The 14,270-nt window shown below is 39.9% G+C and overlaps 1 protein-coding gene across 1 annotated transcript in view; it reads left to right on the top strand.

Annotated features, from left to right (window-relative positions):
* The window catches only part of VAV1 (vav guanine nucleotide exchange factor 1), a 125,815-nt gene that overhangs the window by 46,957 nt on the left and 64,588 nt on the right, over positions 1–14,270 (top strand). The window contains exon 2 of the mRNA XM_040336985.1: positions 5,310–5,426. Within this exon, the coding sequence (XP_040192919.1) occupies positions 5,310–5,426 (117 nt within the window). The remainder of the gene's footprint in view (positions 1–5,309; positions 5,427–14,270) is intronic.

Below are 14,270 nucleotides of genomic sequence, written 5' to 3'. Positions count from 1 at the left end.
CGGTGTTGTATTAAAACAAATTATTTGTTACAAATATTTTTGTCCTCTTTGTGTATGTTTAGGTAACGAGGGGGTGAAGATGGGGGCGCCACAGGATTAGCTCGCACAGGGCGCCTGAACACCTAAGGCCGGCCCTGAGGGGATTGTCCTAGAAATAGAAGTCAGCAGTTACAGTATTTGTAGCTGCTCATTTATTTATTTATTTTAAGTCTGAAGAACCACATTAGTAACTGCAAAGAATATTTTATTACGTGTGCAGGAAGGACTGAATACACTGACCACATAGCTGTAGTCATTGCCTGTTAATGGCAGCCCACTTACTTCACATTCTTCTTCAATGTAACAACTGATCACAATGAGGACAGTGCAGAGGTGTATCAGCAACCTCAGACTTCATATACACGCGCGCATTTTTCTCTGCTTCTGAATCTATATATAGGTGTGTGTATGTGTATATATATATATATATATATCTCAGGGTCTTAGCCAGAGACATTATTTTTGTGCTTCAAGGATGTTGCACTGAAGCTGACCATACATTATATAATATTAGAGTAAAATCTCCTTTAAATAAATGTAAATAATTAAATACATTGTTTAGGTTTGGTTTTAAATACATTGTTTAGTTCAGCTGAACTCGCACAATTTCACTCCTGCATGTCAGTCCTGATTTCGGCCGCAATTTCAGAGACCTCTGTGCAGGTTTCTGCTCAGATGTCAATGAAAATCGCAACCCTAAATCGCAATAAGTAAAACAGAAACTACTTTTTGAAATCGGCGTATCTGCAGCCTCGCACCGATTAGGACGGTGCCATTGATGGCAATTGCCGCCAATTTGACATGCAATTTGACATGTCAAAACGCTCCAGTGTGAATCGGGGGTTAAGTTGATTTAAAGTGTTACTAAACCCACAACAGTATAATCAGTCTGTATATGTAGTAAAGCATGCTTGTTATACTCCCTGTTGGAAATAAAGGGGTTAATCCTCCGCATTGTATAAAAAGGCTGTGTGATCCTGTCTTCTCTGATCCTTCCCTCCTTCCACAGTCCCCTAATAATTTCCTGATAACACCAAGTCTATGGAGTCAGGCTGCACATGCTCAGTTTGGTGTGTACTGCTAGAAAGTTATTTTTTTCTTTATATGAAGGATGCATGTGATCAGCACAGGTGCAGACAGAGAGGGTCAGGGGTCTTACAGTCTCATAGGACAGTCAGAAAACTCCTCCTATAAGCTTTAACCAGTGCTTGGCTGGATACTGTTAGAAGTCACAAGCCTATTGGCTGATGAGAAAGGGTATTAGTTTATATTTACTAAAATAATTGCATTTCCATGGTCTGTGTACTGTGGGAGACCAGATATAGTGAATGCAGGGTCCTGGGTTTAGTAACACTTTAAATTAAAGAGATAGTATATTTTTTTTATTATTTTAGTATGCATTTGTAAATGGCTGCCAAAATGGAACCAATCCTTTTATTTGCTGTTAGTGTTGTAAAAACATTGTTTCTTGCATCTTTTGCTTTGACTGTCTTCGGTTAGACATCCACAATGGTGAGTTTTCTACAGTCCACACTGCAGTACACATTTCAAATTGGCAAAGACCAGCTTTATCTTTGCAGTGAGAGTTTAAAAAATAAATAAATAGAGGTTGCCCTAAGAAATATAACAACATTTGGGCTGTATGGTGTTCATCTACTCTTACTATTTCCAATAATTATTAAAATCTAAATTATTTGGCCTACTGACTTGGGTAACATATAGTAATTATCAGAACCCAGTCCTCCTAATGCTGATCTTATATACACAGGGGGAAAGCTGTGAGTTATTTTTCTTTTTTTCTTTTGTGATCCAAGCAAAGCTGGGTATGTATTTTCAATAACTTGATTCATGTCGGTTTCAATGTTCTTTGTGTGCTATGGTGCTCATGTTGAGCATTACGTTGAATATGTTAATATAATGCACATTCGTCAATTAAAAAAAAAAAAAAATATATATATATATATATATATATATATATATAATCTGCCTAGACTTTAGCATTATGTAAGCCTACCTTAATGCTAGGTAAATCAAAACACCTAGGTTGACCCCAGGAAGAAAAGACTCACCGTCACTATTTTCTTTATGTATAAGGGGCCCACAGTCCAAGTAAATATAATATTGCAAATATCATTCCATCAAAGCTAAGCTCAATTTATTTGGAATCTTAGCACACATATAAAAGAAATCCCAGAAAAATCCAAACCTTTCCCGTTCCATACATGTGCTTTTCTCCCTTGAATCGTTGCCTCTGCAACCTCTAATAATATAAGACACTCCCCTTGCTGCCGGTAGCCATAAATCATTATATCTATGGGTTTACAAAGCTCTTGGTTCTATATATCCTGCCTAATTTTCCTGTTAAAAGCCCCATACACACTATCAGTTTTCCTGCAGGTTTTTCTCTTCGGGTTTACCAAAACCATGTAGTGCAAGGGCCTGCCTGATTGCATACAAATTGAAACTCTTATGCCGCGTACACACCATCACTTATGTGATGAAAAAAAACGACGTTTTTAAAAACGTCACTTTAAATGACCGTGTGTGGGGGAAAACGTTGTTTTATGTCTTGTGAAAAACGACAAAAAAAAATTGAAGCATGCTTCAATTTTATGTGTCGTTTTTCAAAACGTAGTTTTTTACTTCACAGAAATTGACCATGTGTAGCAAAAAACGACATTTTACACCCGCGCATGCCCAGAAGCTAGTTATGAAGCGAGCTTCAATGGAAAAACGTGGTGAATGTAACCTTGCTTTGCTAGAGCATTGTGAAAAAACGATGGTGTGTAGGCAACATCGTTTTTGAAAATTGAAGTTTCAAAAACGTTGTTTTTTACTTCACAGAAAATGTCGTTTTTTTTCATCACATAAAGTGATGGTGTGTACGCGGCATTAAGGTTTGACCTCATATTAGATGGTTTTGGTAAATCTGAAGAGAAAAACCTGCAGGAAAACTGATAGTGTGTATGCCACAAAATGTATCTATGCTCTCTCTAGTGGCCAATTTATGTATTGCTAGATTTCATACAGTAGTAATAATTTTGAAAACCAAAGTTTGAAGTCACATAAAAACGTATTTTAACCACTTAAAGACCCGCGTATTGTAAATGTACGTCCTCTTTTTAAATATGGATATCTCAGTAACGGCAGCAGCCGCTGCCACAACTGAGGTATCCATATTTTCTGTGGGCGGCCGTGTAAACGATAACGGCGGTCTCCGCGGCGAATTTGCCGCGAGATCGCCGTTATCTGTGGCGGGAGAGGGCCCTCCCGCCGCTTTTCCGCGCCCTCCGCCGCTTACCGTAGCCGTCGGTAGCGGCGGAGGAGATCGGATGCTGCCGCCTGGAGAGCGAGGACTTGAGTGAGGGCAAGATGGCCCCCACCCGTCCTCAAAGCTCTGCTGGGCGGAAGTGACGTCTGTGTACTGTGGGAGGCTGGGCGGGACTTTTTTGTTGTAATTTTTTTTAAATGACAAATTTTCCTTTTTTTTTTTTTTCTTGCATTTAAGTCTAAATATGAGATCTGAGGTCTTTTTGACCCCAGATCTCATATTTAAGAGGACCTGTCATGCTTTTTTCTATTACAAGGGATGTTTACATTCCTTGTAATAGAAATAAAAGTGATAATTTTTTTTTTTTTTATTTCAGTGTAAAAAATAATAAAATCAATAAAAATAAATAAGAAAAGCCCCAAAAAATTTTTTTAAAGCGCCCCGTCCCGACGAGCTCGCGCGCAGAAGCGAACGCATACGCGAGTAGCGCCCGCATATGAAAACGGTGTTCAAATCACACAAGTGAGGTATCGCCGCGATCGTTAGAGCGAGAGCAATAATTATAGCCTCTCTACTCTGTAGCTCAAAAAATGCAACCTATAGAATTTTTTAAACGTCGCCTATCGAGATTTTTAAGGGTAAAAATCTGACGCCATGCCACGAGCGGGCGCAATTTTAAAGCATGACATGTTGGGTATTATTTTACTTGGCGTAACATTATCTTTCACAATATATAAAAAAATTGGTCCAAATTTATTGTTGTCTTATTTTTTAATTCAAAAAAGTGAATTTTTTCCAAAAAAAGTGCGCTTGTAAGACCGCTGCGCAAATACGGTGTGACAAAAAGTATTGCGATGACCGCCATTTTATTCTCTAGGGTGTTAGAAAAAAAAATATATAATGTTTGGGGGTTTTAAGTAATTTTCTAGCAGAAAAAACTGTTTTAGTCTTGCAAACACCAAATCTGAAAAACACCTAAGGTCTTTAAGTGGTTAAAGTAAGCATTGCAATAGTACTCAAATTATATTATCATAAATATAAAAAGAGCAGAAATTGTCAAAACTGGAGCAAACAAAATCTGGAGCAGCTGTTATGGCAACCATTCCACATCTTTGATTTTCAAACTTTAAAAGATAAGTCCACCTTTTATAGCATGTTACATCCGTATTCAGGGTTTAACATGTTACTGATGCAGTTGCTCCTGCCCCTGATCGTGGGTGCAATGCTTTACAGGCCCCCATTAACAAAAAATAATAAATGCACATTTTTTACCTTTAAAACGATGTGCATTTATTATTTGTTTACAAAGATGAACTTGTCCTTTAAAGTGTTAGTAAAGGATTTTTTTCATTTAAAATAACAAACATGTTATAATTACCTCCACTGTGCAGTTAGTTTTGCACAGAGTGGAGACCCGATCCACGTCTTCTGGGGTCCCTCGCCGGCTGTCTCTGGTCCTCCCCGCAATTACTCACCACAGTCATGCAAGAGCTTGCATGGTGGTCAGTAATTGCGGGCGCGCTCCCGTGATACAGAGAGCGGCCATAGCCGCTCACTGTATGCGATTGACTGCAGCACCAGCCAATGGCTGCGCTGCTCTCAATCCATCCATTCTAGCCAATCAGCGGCCAGGCTGAGCAGTGAAGAGAATCTCGCGAGCGGGACTTTCGACGGGTCAGGTAAGTAAAACGGGGGGGGGGGGCGGTATACACTGATGTTTTTTCACCTTAATGCATAGATTGCAAAAACATTTTCCATTACAACTCCTTTAACTGAACAATCTAAAGATAGTAGCTGGTTGCCAAGCACAGCTGATTCAGATTTTGTCTACTTCAGTTTTGATAAACTCCCCCACTATACCAGATTCTTTTCTACCAAACCCTAACCTACCTGCTCTTAAATTTTTGTTTTTAATGTATATTTCTACTGTAATGTAACTAATGTGAATTGTTATACTATATGTGAGTGGCTGTTGCTAAAATTGACTTTCTTTTTGCAGTTCCTTTGTTTGAAGAATATCCGAACATTTCTGTCCACGTGCTGTGAAAGGTTTGGGATGCGTAGGGTCGATCTTTTTGAGGCTTTTGACCTGTTTGATGTCAAAGATTTTGGCAGGGTAAACATTTTAAATTAATAAGAATTTAGAAAATTATGTTTAATTGATTATTCATGTCCTATGAGAACTAAATCATTAAAGTGGTAGTAAACCGCCATGCTTTTTTTTTTTTTTTTTTTTAACCTGCAAGGTAAAGTTATAATGTGCATATTATGTGAAACTTACTTTAGAACGAAGCCCTCCAACGACAAATTGTCATCGCTGACAGGGCTTCCATCTTCACCCATTTTCCTTCCAGGTTCACATCCTCCGGCCCTCTGATTGGCCGTGCCAAGATTACGTCATTCTCATGCCTGCACGCAGGAGCCACATGGTCACTGGTCCATTCAGAAGTAAATATCTCCTAAATGGTGCATGCTTAGGAGATATTTACTTACCTATAAGCCTTACTATAGGATTACGTACAGTACCTTGAACAATTATTAATACCCCTTGAAACTTTCCACATTTTGTCATGTTACAACCAAAACAGTAAATGTATTTTGTTGGGATTTTTTGTGATAGACCAACATAAAGTGGCACATAATTGTGAAGTGGAAGGAAAATGATTTTCATTTTTTTTTTACAAATAAATATGTGAAAATTGTGGAGTGCGTTTGTCTTCAGTCCCCCTGAGTCAATACTTTGTAGAACGGCCTTTCCTGCAATTACAGCTGCAAGTCTTTTTGGGGATGTCTCTACCAGCTTTGCACATGTAGAGAGTGACATTTTTGCCCATTCTTCTTTGTAAAATGTCTCAAGCTCTGTCAGATTGGATGGAGAGTGTCTGTGAACGGCAATTTACAAGTATTGCCACAGATTCTCAATTGGATTTAGATCTGGGCTTTGACTGGGCCATTCTAGCACATGATCTAAACCATTTAATTGTAGCTCTGGGTGTATGTTAAGGGTTGTTGTCTTGCTGGAAGGTAAATCTCCACCCCAGTCTCCAGCTTTCCTTTTCCTGATGAAGAAAAATTATGCTGCCACCACCATGTTTCACAGTGGGGAGGGTATGTTCAGGGTGCAGTGTTAGTTTTCTGCAACACATAGTATTTTGCTTTAAGGTCAAAAAGTTCAATTTTGGTCTCATCTGACCAAAGCACCTTCTTCCACGTATTTTTCTGTGTCCCCCACGTGGCTTCTGACAAACTGCAAATGGGACATCTGATGGCTTTCCTTCAACAATGGCTTTCTTCTTGCCACTCTTCCATAAAGGCCAGATTTGTGGAGTGCATGACTAATAGTTGTCCTGTGGACAGATTCCCCCACCTGAGCTGTGGATCTCTGCAGCTCTTTGAGAGTTACCATGGGCCTCTTGGCTGCTTCTCTGATTAATGCTCTCCTTGCCTGGCCTGTCAGTTTAGGTGGACAGTCATGTCTTTGTAGGTTTGCAGTAGTGCCATACTCTTTCCATTTTCAGATGATGGATTGAACAGTGTTCCGTGAGATGTTCAAAGCTTGGGATATTTTTTATAACCTAACCCTGCTTTAAACTTCTCCACAACTTTATCCCTGACCTGTCTGGTGTATTCCTTGGCCTTCATGATGCTGTTTGTTCATTAAGGTTCTCTAACAAACCCCTGAGGCCTAGTACACACGAGAGGATCCATCCGCTGGAATTGATCCGTGGACCGGCTCCAGCGGATAGATCCCCTGGTGTGTACAATCCAGCGGATCTGTTTCCGCGGATTTTTATCCCCTGGGATGGATTTCAAGCGGATAAAAATTTGAAGACATGCTTTAAAATCTATCCGCTTGAATCCATCCCAACGGATTGATCCGCTGGTCTGTACAGACTCACCGGATCAATCCGTCCGAATGGATCCCCCGCATGCGTCGTAATGATTCGACGCATGCGTGGAATTCCTTATATGACAGCGTCGCGCACGTCGCCGCGTCATCATCGCGGCGACGGCGCGACACGTCATCGCGATGGGATTTTGGCGCAGATTTCGATCCGATGGTGAGTACACTCCATCGGATCAAAATCCGCGGAAATCCTCGAGAGGATTTATCCGTGGACACGGTCCGGTGGACCGTATCCGCGGATAAATCCTCTCGTGTGTACTAGGCCTGAGAGTTCTTCACAGAACAGCTTATTTATACCGAGATTCAATTACACACAGGTGGACTCTATTTACTAATTAGGTGACTTCTAAAGGCAATTAGTTTCACTAGATTTTAGTTAGGGGTATCGAAGTAAAGGGGGCTGAATACAAATGCACACCACACTTTTCAGATATTTATTTGTAAAAAAAATTGAAAACCATTTATCATCTTCCTTCCACTTCACAATTATATGCCACTTTGTGTTGGTCTATCACATAACATCTCCATAAAATAAATTTACATCTTTGGTTGTAACTTAACAAAATGTGGAAATTTTGAAGGGGTATGAATACTTTTTTAAGGCCCTGTATAGGTAAATGTCAATCATGGGAGTTCACTCCCAAATTAATATATCCCTATAGCGAAGCCAGAAAGTTAGAGTGAAAATAGCAGTGTTTATTTAGAAGATGTTTGTCCCTGGAGAGTTCTTAAATACAATAGGCAACAATAAAATGATAAAACAAATATAAAATAACAAATAAATATAAATATAAAATAAATAAAATGCCATATAAAAAAATATAAAAAATAATAATAATACAGACAATAATTAAATGGTTTTGAGAATAGTTGTTATATATATTATAATAATAAATTGGTTCTAGGTTATTTTATACAGATGTGAGCATCTCTTTCTCTCTATTAAAGAGTGATTTCCTGAATATTATTCCGAGTTGCTAGATGTGTCCCAGATCTCCTGCTAATATTGTGCCATATATTGTGCAGATTTCTGCTGGTTCTGATTAACTAGACTAATTTGGCTCCGTGGCCTGCTCTTTTGTCCCCCCTCTGGCTGATATCCTTCAATTTAAAAACAGTGGTTGCATCCAATCAGATGGATCTGCTGTTGGGGTATTCAGTAGATCGGCAGGAGGGATTTGACCATCCATTTTTTTTTTTTTGTAAACCTGCAGACTAAACTAAAAAACAAACTAACAGCATATGACCAGCTTAAGTGCCCCATGTCAACTTTGCAATAAGTGTTTTTTTAAACAGTAATGATACATTTGATTTTTAATTTGGGTTACTTTTTTATTTGGGTCATTATATCTATTAAATTACATTTTCTAGATCAATCCATTTTTTTTAAGAAAAAAATTGTATTGCAAAAGTGTTGCAAAGTATCAGCTTATTGATTGTGTGTGTGGAGGAAGCAGTGGTGTTATTTAACTATGCTGCTTCACTGTCTTAGGTTCACACTATTGCAGGTGTGGGAAAGTGTGTAATTCGCACGTCTTCCTGCACCGACAGCCAAGACACATTAATCTTTAGCAAACACAAGAGGGTGCCATTAATAATTAAACCCCCACACATTTGGAAACCATGGCATTCTTTCGGGAACGTAAAAACCTCCCTTCTCCTTTCTCTTGGGTTTCATTCCCGTTTCCTGCTTCACCTGAGTGTCAGGATTCCAGAAGACCAGCCACATCCACGTAGGCTAGGGTCACACTTGAGTGTCCCTGTGGGCCACATTTTGCATGGGTGCAGCAGCTCATTCATTTTAATCGGCTGCTGTGCTTCTGAAAACACAGGTAAAAGGTTCCTGCTTCATTTCTGAAAATGTGGCCTGCACAGAAACCGCAAGTGCAGTGCTGTTCCCAGTGGGGGGGGGGGAAACTGCTGCATTTTCCAGTGCTTAAAGATACCATTAGGATTTTTGCTACCCCCACGCATTCCCTGCATTTTTCTGTGTTGGTGGTTGCGGCTGCGGGAACAATTGCAGACTCGATGCAGGAAGCACCCGCACAAGTGTGAACCTAGCCTTACTAATGGTATAATACAAGTACCAAAATATTCATAGGTGTCAGTGACATTTATACCTCTGATCAAAGGGTGCCCCATAAACCTAGCCAGCTACCAACCACTGATAATAAAAAAATAATAATAATTACTGACAAATATGAAAATAAGTGTAATGTAGTATTTAAAAAAAAAAACATTTTACACATATCTAGCCTGATTAAAAAATCTTGTAAGCAAAATGACTGTAGTAAAAGAGTGTTGGTGAATTTTAATAACACCTGAAACTTCAGTCTGCTTATTTTGTCAGTACATTAAAGCGGTATTGAACGCAAAACCGAAAATATAATATATTGCAACTTACCAATCATTAGATGTGGTGCCTGCATTGGTTTTATTTTCCTCTGTTTTCACCTGGTGATCTGGCCAGTAACACACCTTCTTTATCGGAGTGCCCCCACTCTGGATGAATAACAACAGGGGGCACCTTTCAGCAGCCAGTCTGGGGGAAGGGGAGTGCTAAATGTACTAGTAGATTTAAATACACAAACAAATTGCAGCCAAACTCCAATACGTTTTTATAAGCAGTTACAGAAAACATTTTTTTGGGATGAAGGTTTTACATAAATAAATAAATAAGTCGATCATTGTAAGGACATTGGTCAGTGTTAAATGGTTTGCCCCATCTTTGTAACTGATGCATTCTGCTGGAGAGCTTATTCTTTTGAAAAACACCATACTTGCTGGTTGGATCACTAGATGTAAATAGAAGAAAGAAAGCCTAAAAAATAAAATGATTGTAGGCGTTACATCTAAGAATTGGCAAGCTGCAATATAATAAGTGTTTGCTTTTGGGTTTTACAACACTTTAAATTACCATGGGGAGCGTTTTACATTTGATGTGCTATGTGAACCTACAGCGAGACACAGGCTGTTGTTTCAGTTCCCGTGTGGGTTTCACTCACTTCCTGTTGAGTCGTACCCTTTTTGTTACTGCTGGGAAACTCCATCTCACAGCATCACTTCTGAATAGAGAAGACACACAAGCTCAACAGTTCAAAGTGACGACATTTTGCTTAGTTCACCTTAACAATTCCGAAAGAGGGCACAGCATTTCAAAGTGTGTAATAGACTGCTTAGATTTCACTCCTCCCACCAAAAAAAAAAAAATTTTTTACATGCATGCTCCAGGTCAGTGATTTAGGAAGTACTGAAACCAGCAACATCCATGCAACTTGCCAACCAGTGCTTTGAATAGGAGGTCATCAATACCAGCCACTATAATTCTCTCTATGAAAGCCACTATTGACAAGCTTTGGGCTATTTCAATATGCAAACGCAGCTCGCTTTTAATCAGTTTGATATGCTAGTTATGAGATCATTCCGAATTAAATGACAGTTGCATTTGTGCTGCTGCTGTTTTCTTATAGAGTTGTATGGGTATAAAAGCAGTTCTTACGCAAACAAAGCCTGTTGACACAGGCCCTTGGAGTAATGTCATATAGTCATCTTTAAAGCATCTATTAATCCTGTCCTCCTACACTGATGACTTTGCAGTGAAGGCAATTTAAAAAAGCTTCACAATTTTTACTGTAAAAAAAAAAAAAAGCTTCACATGTAAATTTCAGCAAGTTAAAAGCAGAATAAAAGCTTTTCTTTCCTTGTTTTAATTTTTTTTTTTTTTTTTTTAAACAATTTTTATTGGTTTTACTTTGACATACACTTCCGGAAAGGAAGAAAGGGAACAATGGTTCTTGTTTTAATTATTAGTCATGTGACTTTTGAGTTGCTTTCTTCTGAGCTACAAGCAGGAATAAGCCAGAGCGGGTCTTGAGTACTAGTCATGCTATTGTTGGCATCATCATTACAGTTCCCAGGGGGCAGAGACAGTATTGAATGACTGACAGCCAGTGGGACATTGCAGACACAATGTATGTTGGCATGTTGTGCTATGCTTCCAGTACAAGAGCTCCTGATATAGGGGGCAAGGTTACCACACCATTAGGGGCAGGGGTCAAGTCCTGGGGAAAAAAGTGTGGGAACTCCCATCCAAGATCCACTCCCCCACCAAAAAAAAAAAAAATGATACGCTAGTATGCATAATTACTAAACCGCAAGTTCTTTCTAAATCCCGAGATAACTCGCGGCAAACCTCCGCAATGTCTCCTGGGAACAATGACAAAAGCTCCCAGGAGACATTGCGGCATCGAGGAAGTGACTGAATACCCACACACTACCTGATGAATCTATATACAGGAAGCGGCCAGTAACATAAAGGATTACTAAGGTTCGCCTGCCCCTGACAGTGACTCGAGCTGGGCATCGCCGCTTAGTGAAGAATTGGCTCGGGCGGCTCGGCTACTTGAGGCTGCTCTAATGCTGCAAAGGGAACTGAGTTCCTGCTGTGAAAAAAGTGCAGGAAAGTCTGAAACTGTAAGGGTCATCAACAAGTGCTGTATTTATTGGCGTATAACACTCACTTTTTTACCCTGAAAATAGAGGGTAAACTGTGCCTGCGTGTTATACGCAGGGGGCTGTGGAACATTTTTTTCTGAAACGTCCCTCTTAAAGTCAGGGTGCGTGTTATACGCCTGTGCGTGTCATACGCCGATAAATACGGTAATAAATGAGGATTTTTGATTTACCAATAAAATCCATTTATTTGAGTTTAGTACTTGACACAAGATCTTAGTTATAACTATGGGTTATATGCAGCTAATTTCAGGTAATTGTACACTGGCAAAAAAAGAAAGCTACAGGGACATCACCCTATATACAGGGAGTGCAGAATTATTAGGCAAGTTGTATTTTTGAGGATTAATTTTATTATTGAACAACAACCATGTTCTCAATGAACCCAAAAAACTCATTAATATCAAAGCTGAATATTTTTGGAAGTAGTTTTTAGTTTGTTTTTAGTTTTAGCTATTTTAGGGGGATATCTGTGTGTGCAGGTGACTATTACTGTGCATAATTATTAGGCAACTTAACAAAAAAAAAATATATACCCATTTCAATTATTTATTTTTACCAGTGAAACCAATATAACATCTCAACATTCACAAATATACATTTCTGACATTCAAAAACAAATCAGTGACCAATATAGCCACCTTTCTTTGCAAGGACACTCAAAAGCCTGCCATCCATGGATTCTGTCAGTGTTTTGATCTGTTCACCATCAACATTGCGTGCAGCAGCAACCGCAGCCTCCCAGACACTGTTCAGAGAGGTGTACTGTTTTCCCTCCTTGTAAATCTCACATTTGATGATGGACCACAGGTTCTCAATGGGGTTCAGATCAGGTGAACAAGGAGGCCATGTCATTAGTTTTTCTTCTTTTATACCCTTTCTTGCCAGCCACGCTGTGGAGTACTTGGACGCGTGTGATGGAGCATTGTCCTGCATGAAAATCATGTTTTTCTTGAAGGATGCAGACTTCTTCCTGTACCACTGCTTGAAGAATGTGTCTTCCAGAAACTGGCAGTAGGACTGGGAGTTGAGCTTGACTCCATCCTCAACCCGAAAAGGCCCCACAAGCTCATCTTTGATGATACCAGCCCAAACCAGTACTCCACCTCCACCTTGCTGGCGTCTGAGTCGGACTGGAGCTCTCTGCCCTTTACCAATCCAGCCACGGGCCCATCCATCTGGCCCATCAAGACTCGCTCTCATTTCATCAGTCCATAAAACCTTAGAAAAATCAGTCTTGAGATATTTCTTGGCCCAGTCTTGACGTTTCAGCTTGTGTGTCTTGTTCAGTGGTGGTCGTCTTTCAGCCTTTCTTACCTTGGCCATGTCTCTGAGTATTGCACACCTTGTGCTTTTGGGCACTCCAGTGATGTTGCAGCTCTGAAATATGGCCAAACTGGTGGCAAGTGGCATCTTGGCAGCTGCACGCTTGACTTTTCTCAGTTCATGGGCAGTTATTTTGCGCCTTGGTTTTTCCACACGCTTCTTGCGACCCTGTTGACTATTTTGAATGAAACGCTTGATTGTTCGATGATCACGCTTCAGAAGCTTTGCCATTTTAAGAGTGCTGCATCCCTCTGCAAGATATCTCACTATTTTTGACTTTTCTGAGCCTGTCAAGTCCTTCTTTTGACCCATTTTGCCAAAGGAAAGGAAGTTGCCTAATAATTATGCACACCTGATATAGGGTGTTGATGTCATTAGACCACACCCCTTCTCATTACAGAGATGCACATCACCTAATATGCTTAATTGGTAGTAGGCTTTCGAGCCTATACAGCTTGGAGTAAGACAACATGCATAAAGAGGATGATGTGGTCAAAATACTAATTTGCCTAATAATTCTGCACTCCCTGTAAATATCTCCCACTCCTAGCAAGCCTCGGGTTAGTAGTAAGCAATTGGGAAAGATAATAGAGAAAAGAGGGGAGTGACCCATGTCCTGTACTACAATAAACAGATTTTACTGGTCAGTCAAAAATACTATTTTCTTAGTCGTACAGAACAGGATCTTAGTCAAAACCATGGGAAATCCAAAACCAGTCCAACTGAGGGAAGAGCCGCTTACACCTAAAACTTCCATAAGAGGAGTCCTGAACGTCCATGTGGTAAAACTTAACAAGCTTGTGAATAGAAGAAACAATGAACCCTTGTGCATATCTGAACCTATGAAGCACAAACAGATCTGGTCAAGTGCGCATTAGCATACAAGTGAGGAACTTTATCCTTTAGACCAGGAATATGCAATTAGTGGACCTCCAGCTATTGCAAAATGAAGGGTCCCATCATGCCTCTACCTCTGGGTGTCATGCTTGTGGCTGTCAGAGTCTTTCTATGCCTCATGGGACTTGTAGTCCTGCAACAACTCTAGGTCCACTAATTGCATATCCCTGCTTTAGACTATAGGCCCAAATAATGACTTAAATTCACATAGGAATGGTGGAACAAGTAGCAAGGAGCCCCCTGCTTTAGCCAAAAGGTAAACACTCAATGCACGTACCATGTCACAACATTGGAGAGACATTTCATTGGGGTTTTGGG

The sequence above is a fragment of the Rana temporaria genome, chromosome 2 (assembly GCF_905171775.1).
Source record: "Rana temporaria chromosome 2, aRanTem1.1, whole genome shotgun sequence".
In the NCBI taxonomy this organism is placed as follows: domain Eukaryota; kingdom Metazoa; phylum Chordata; class Amphibia; order Anura; family Ranidae; genus Rana; species Rana temporaria.
This window is presented reverse-complemented; position numbering and strand designations above follow the sequence as displayed.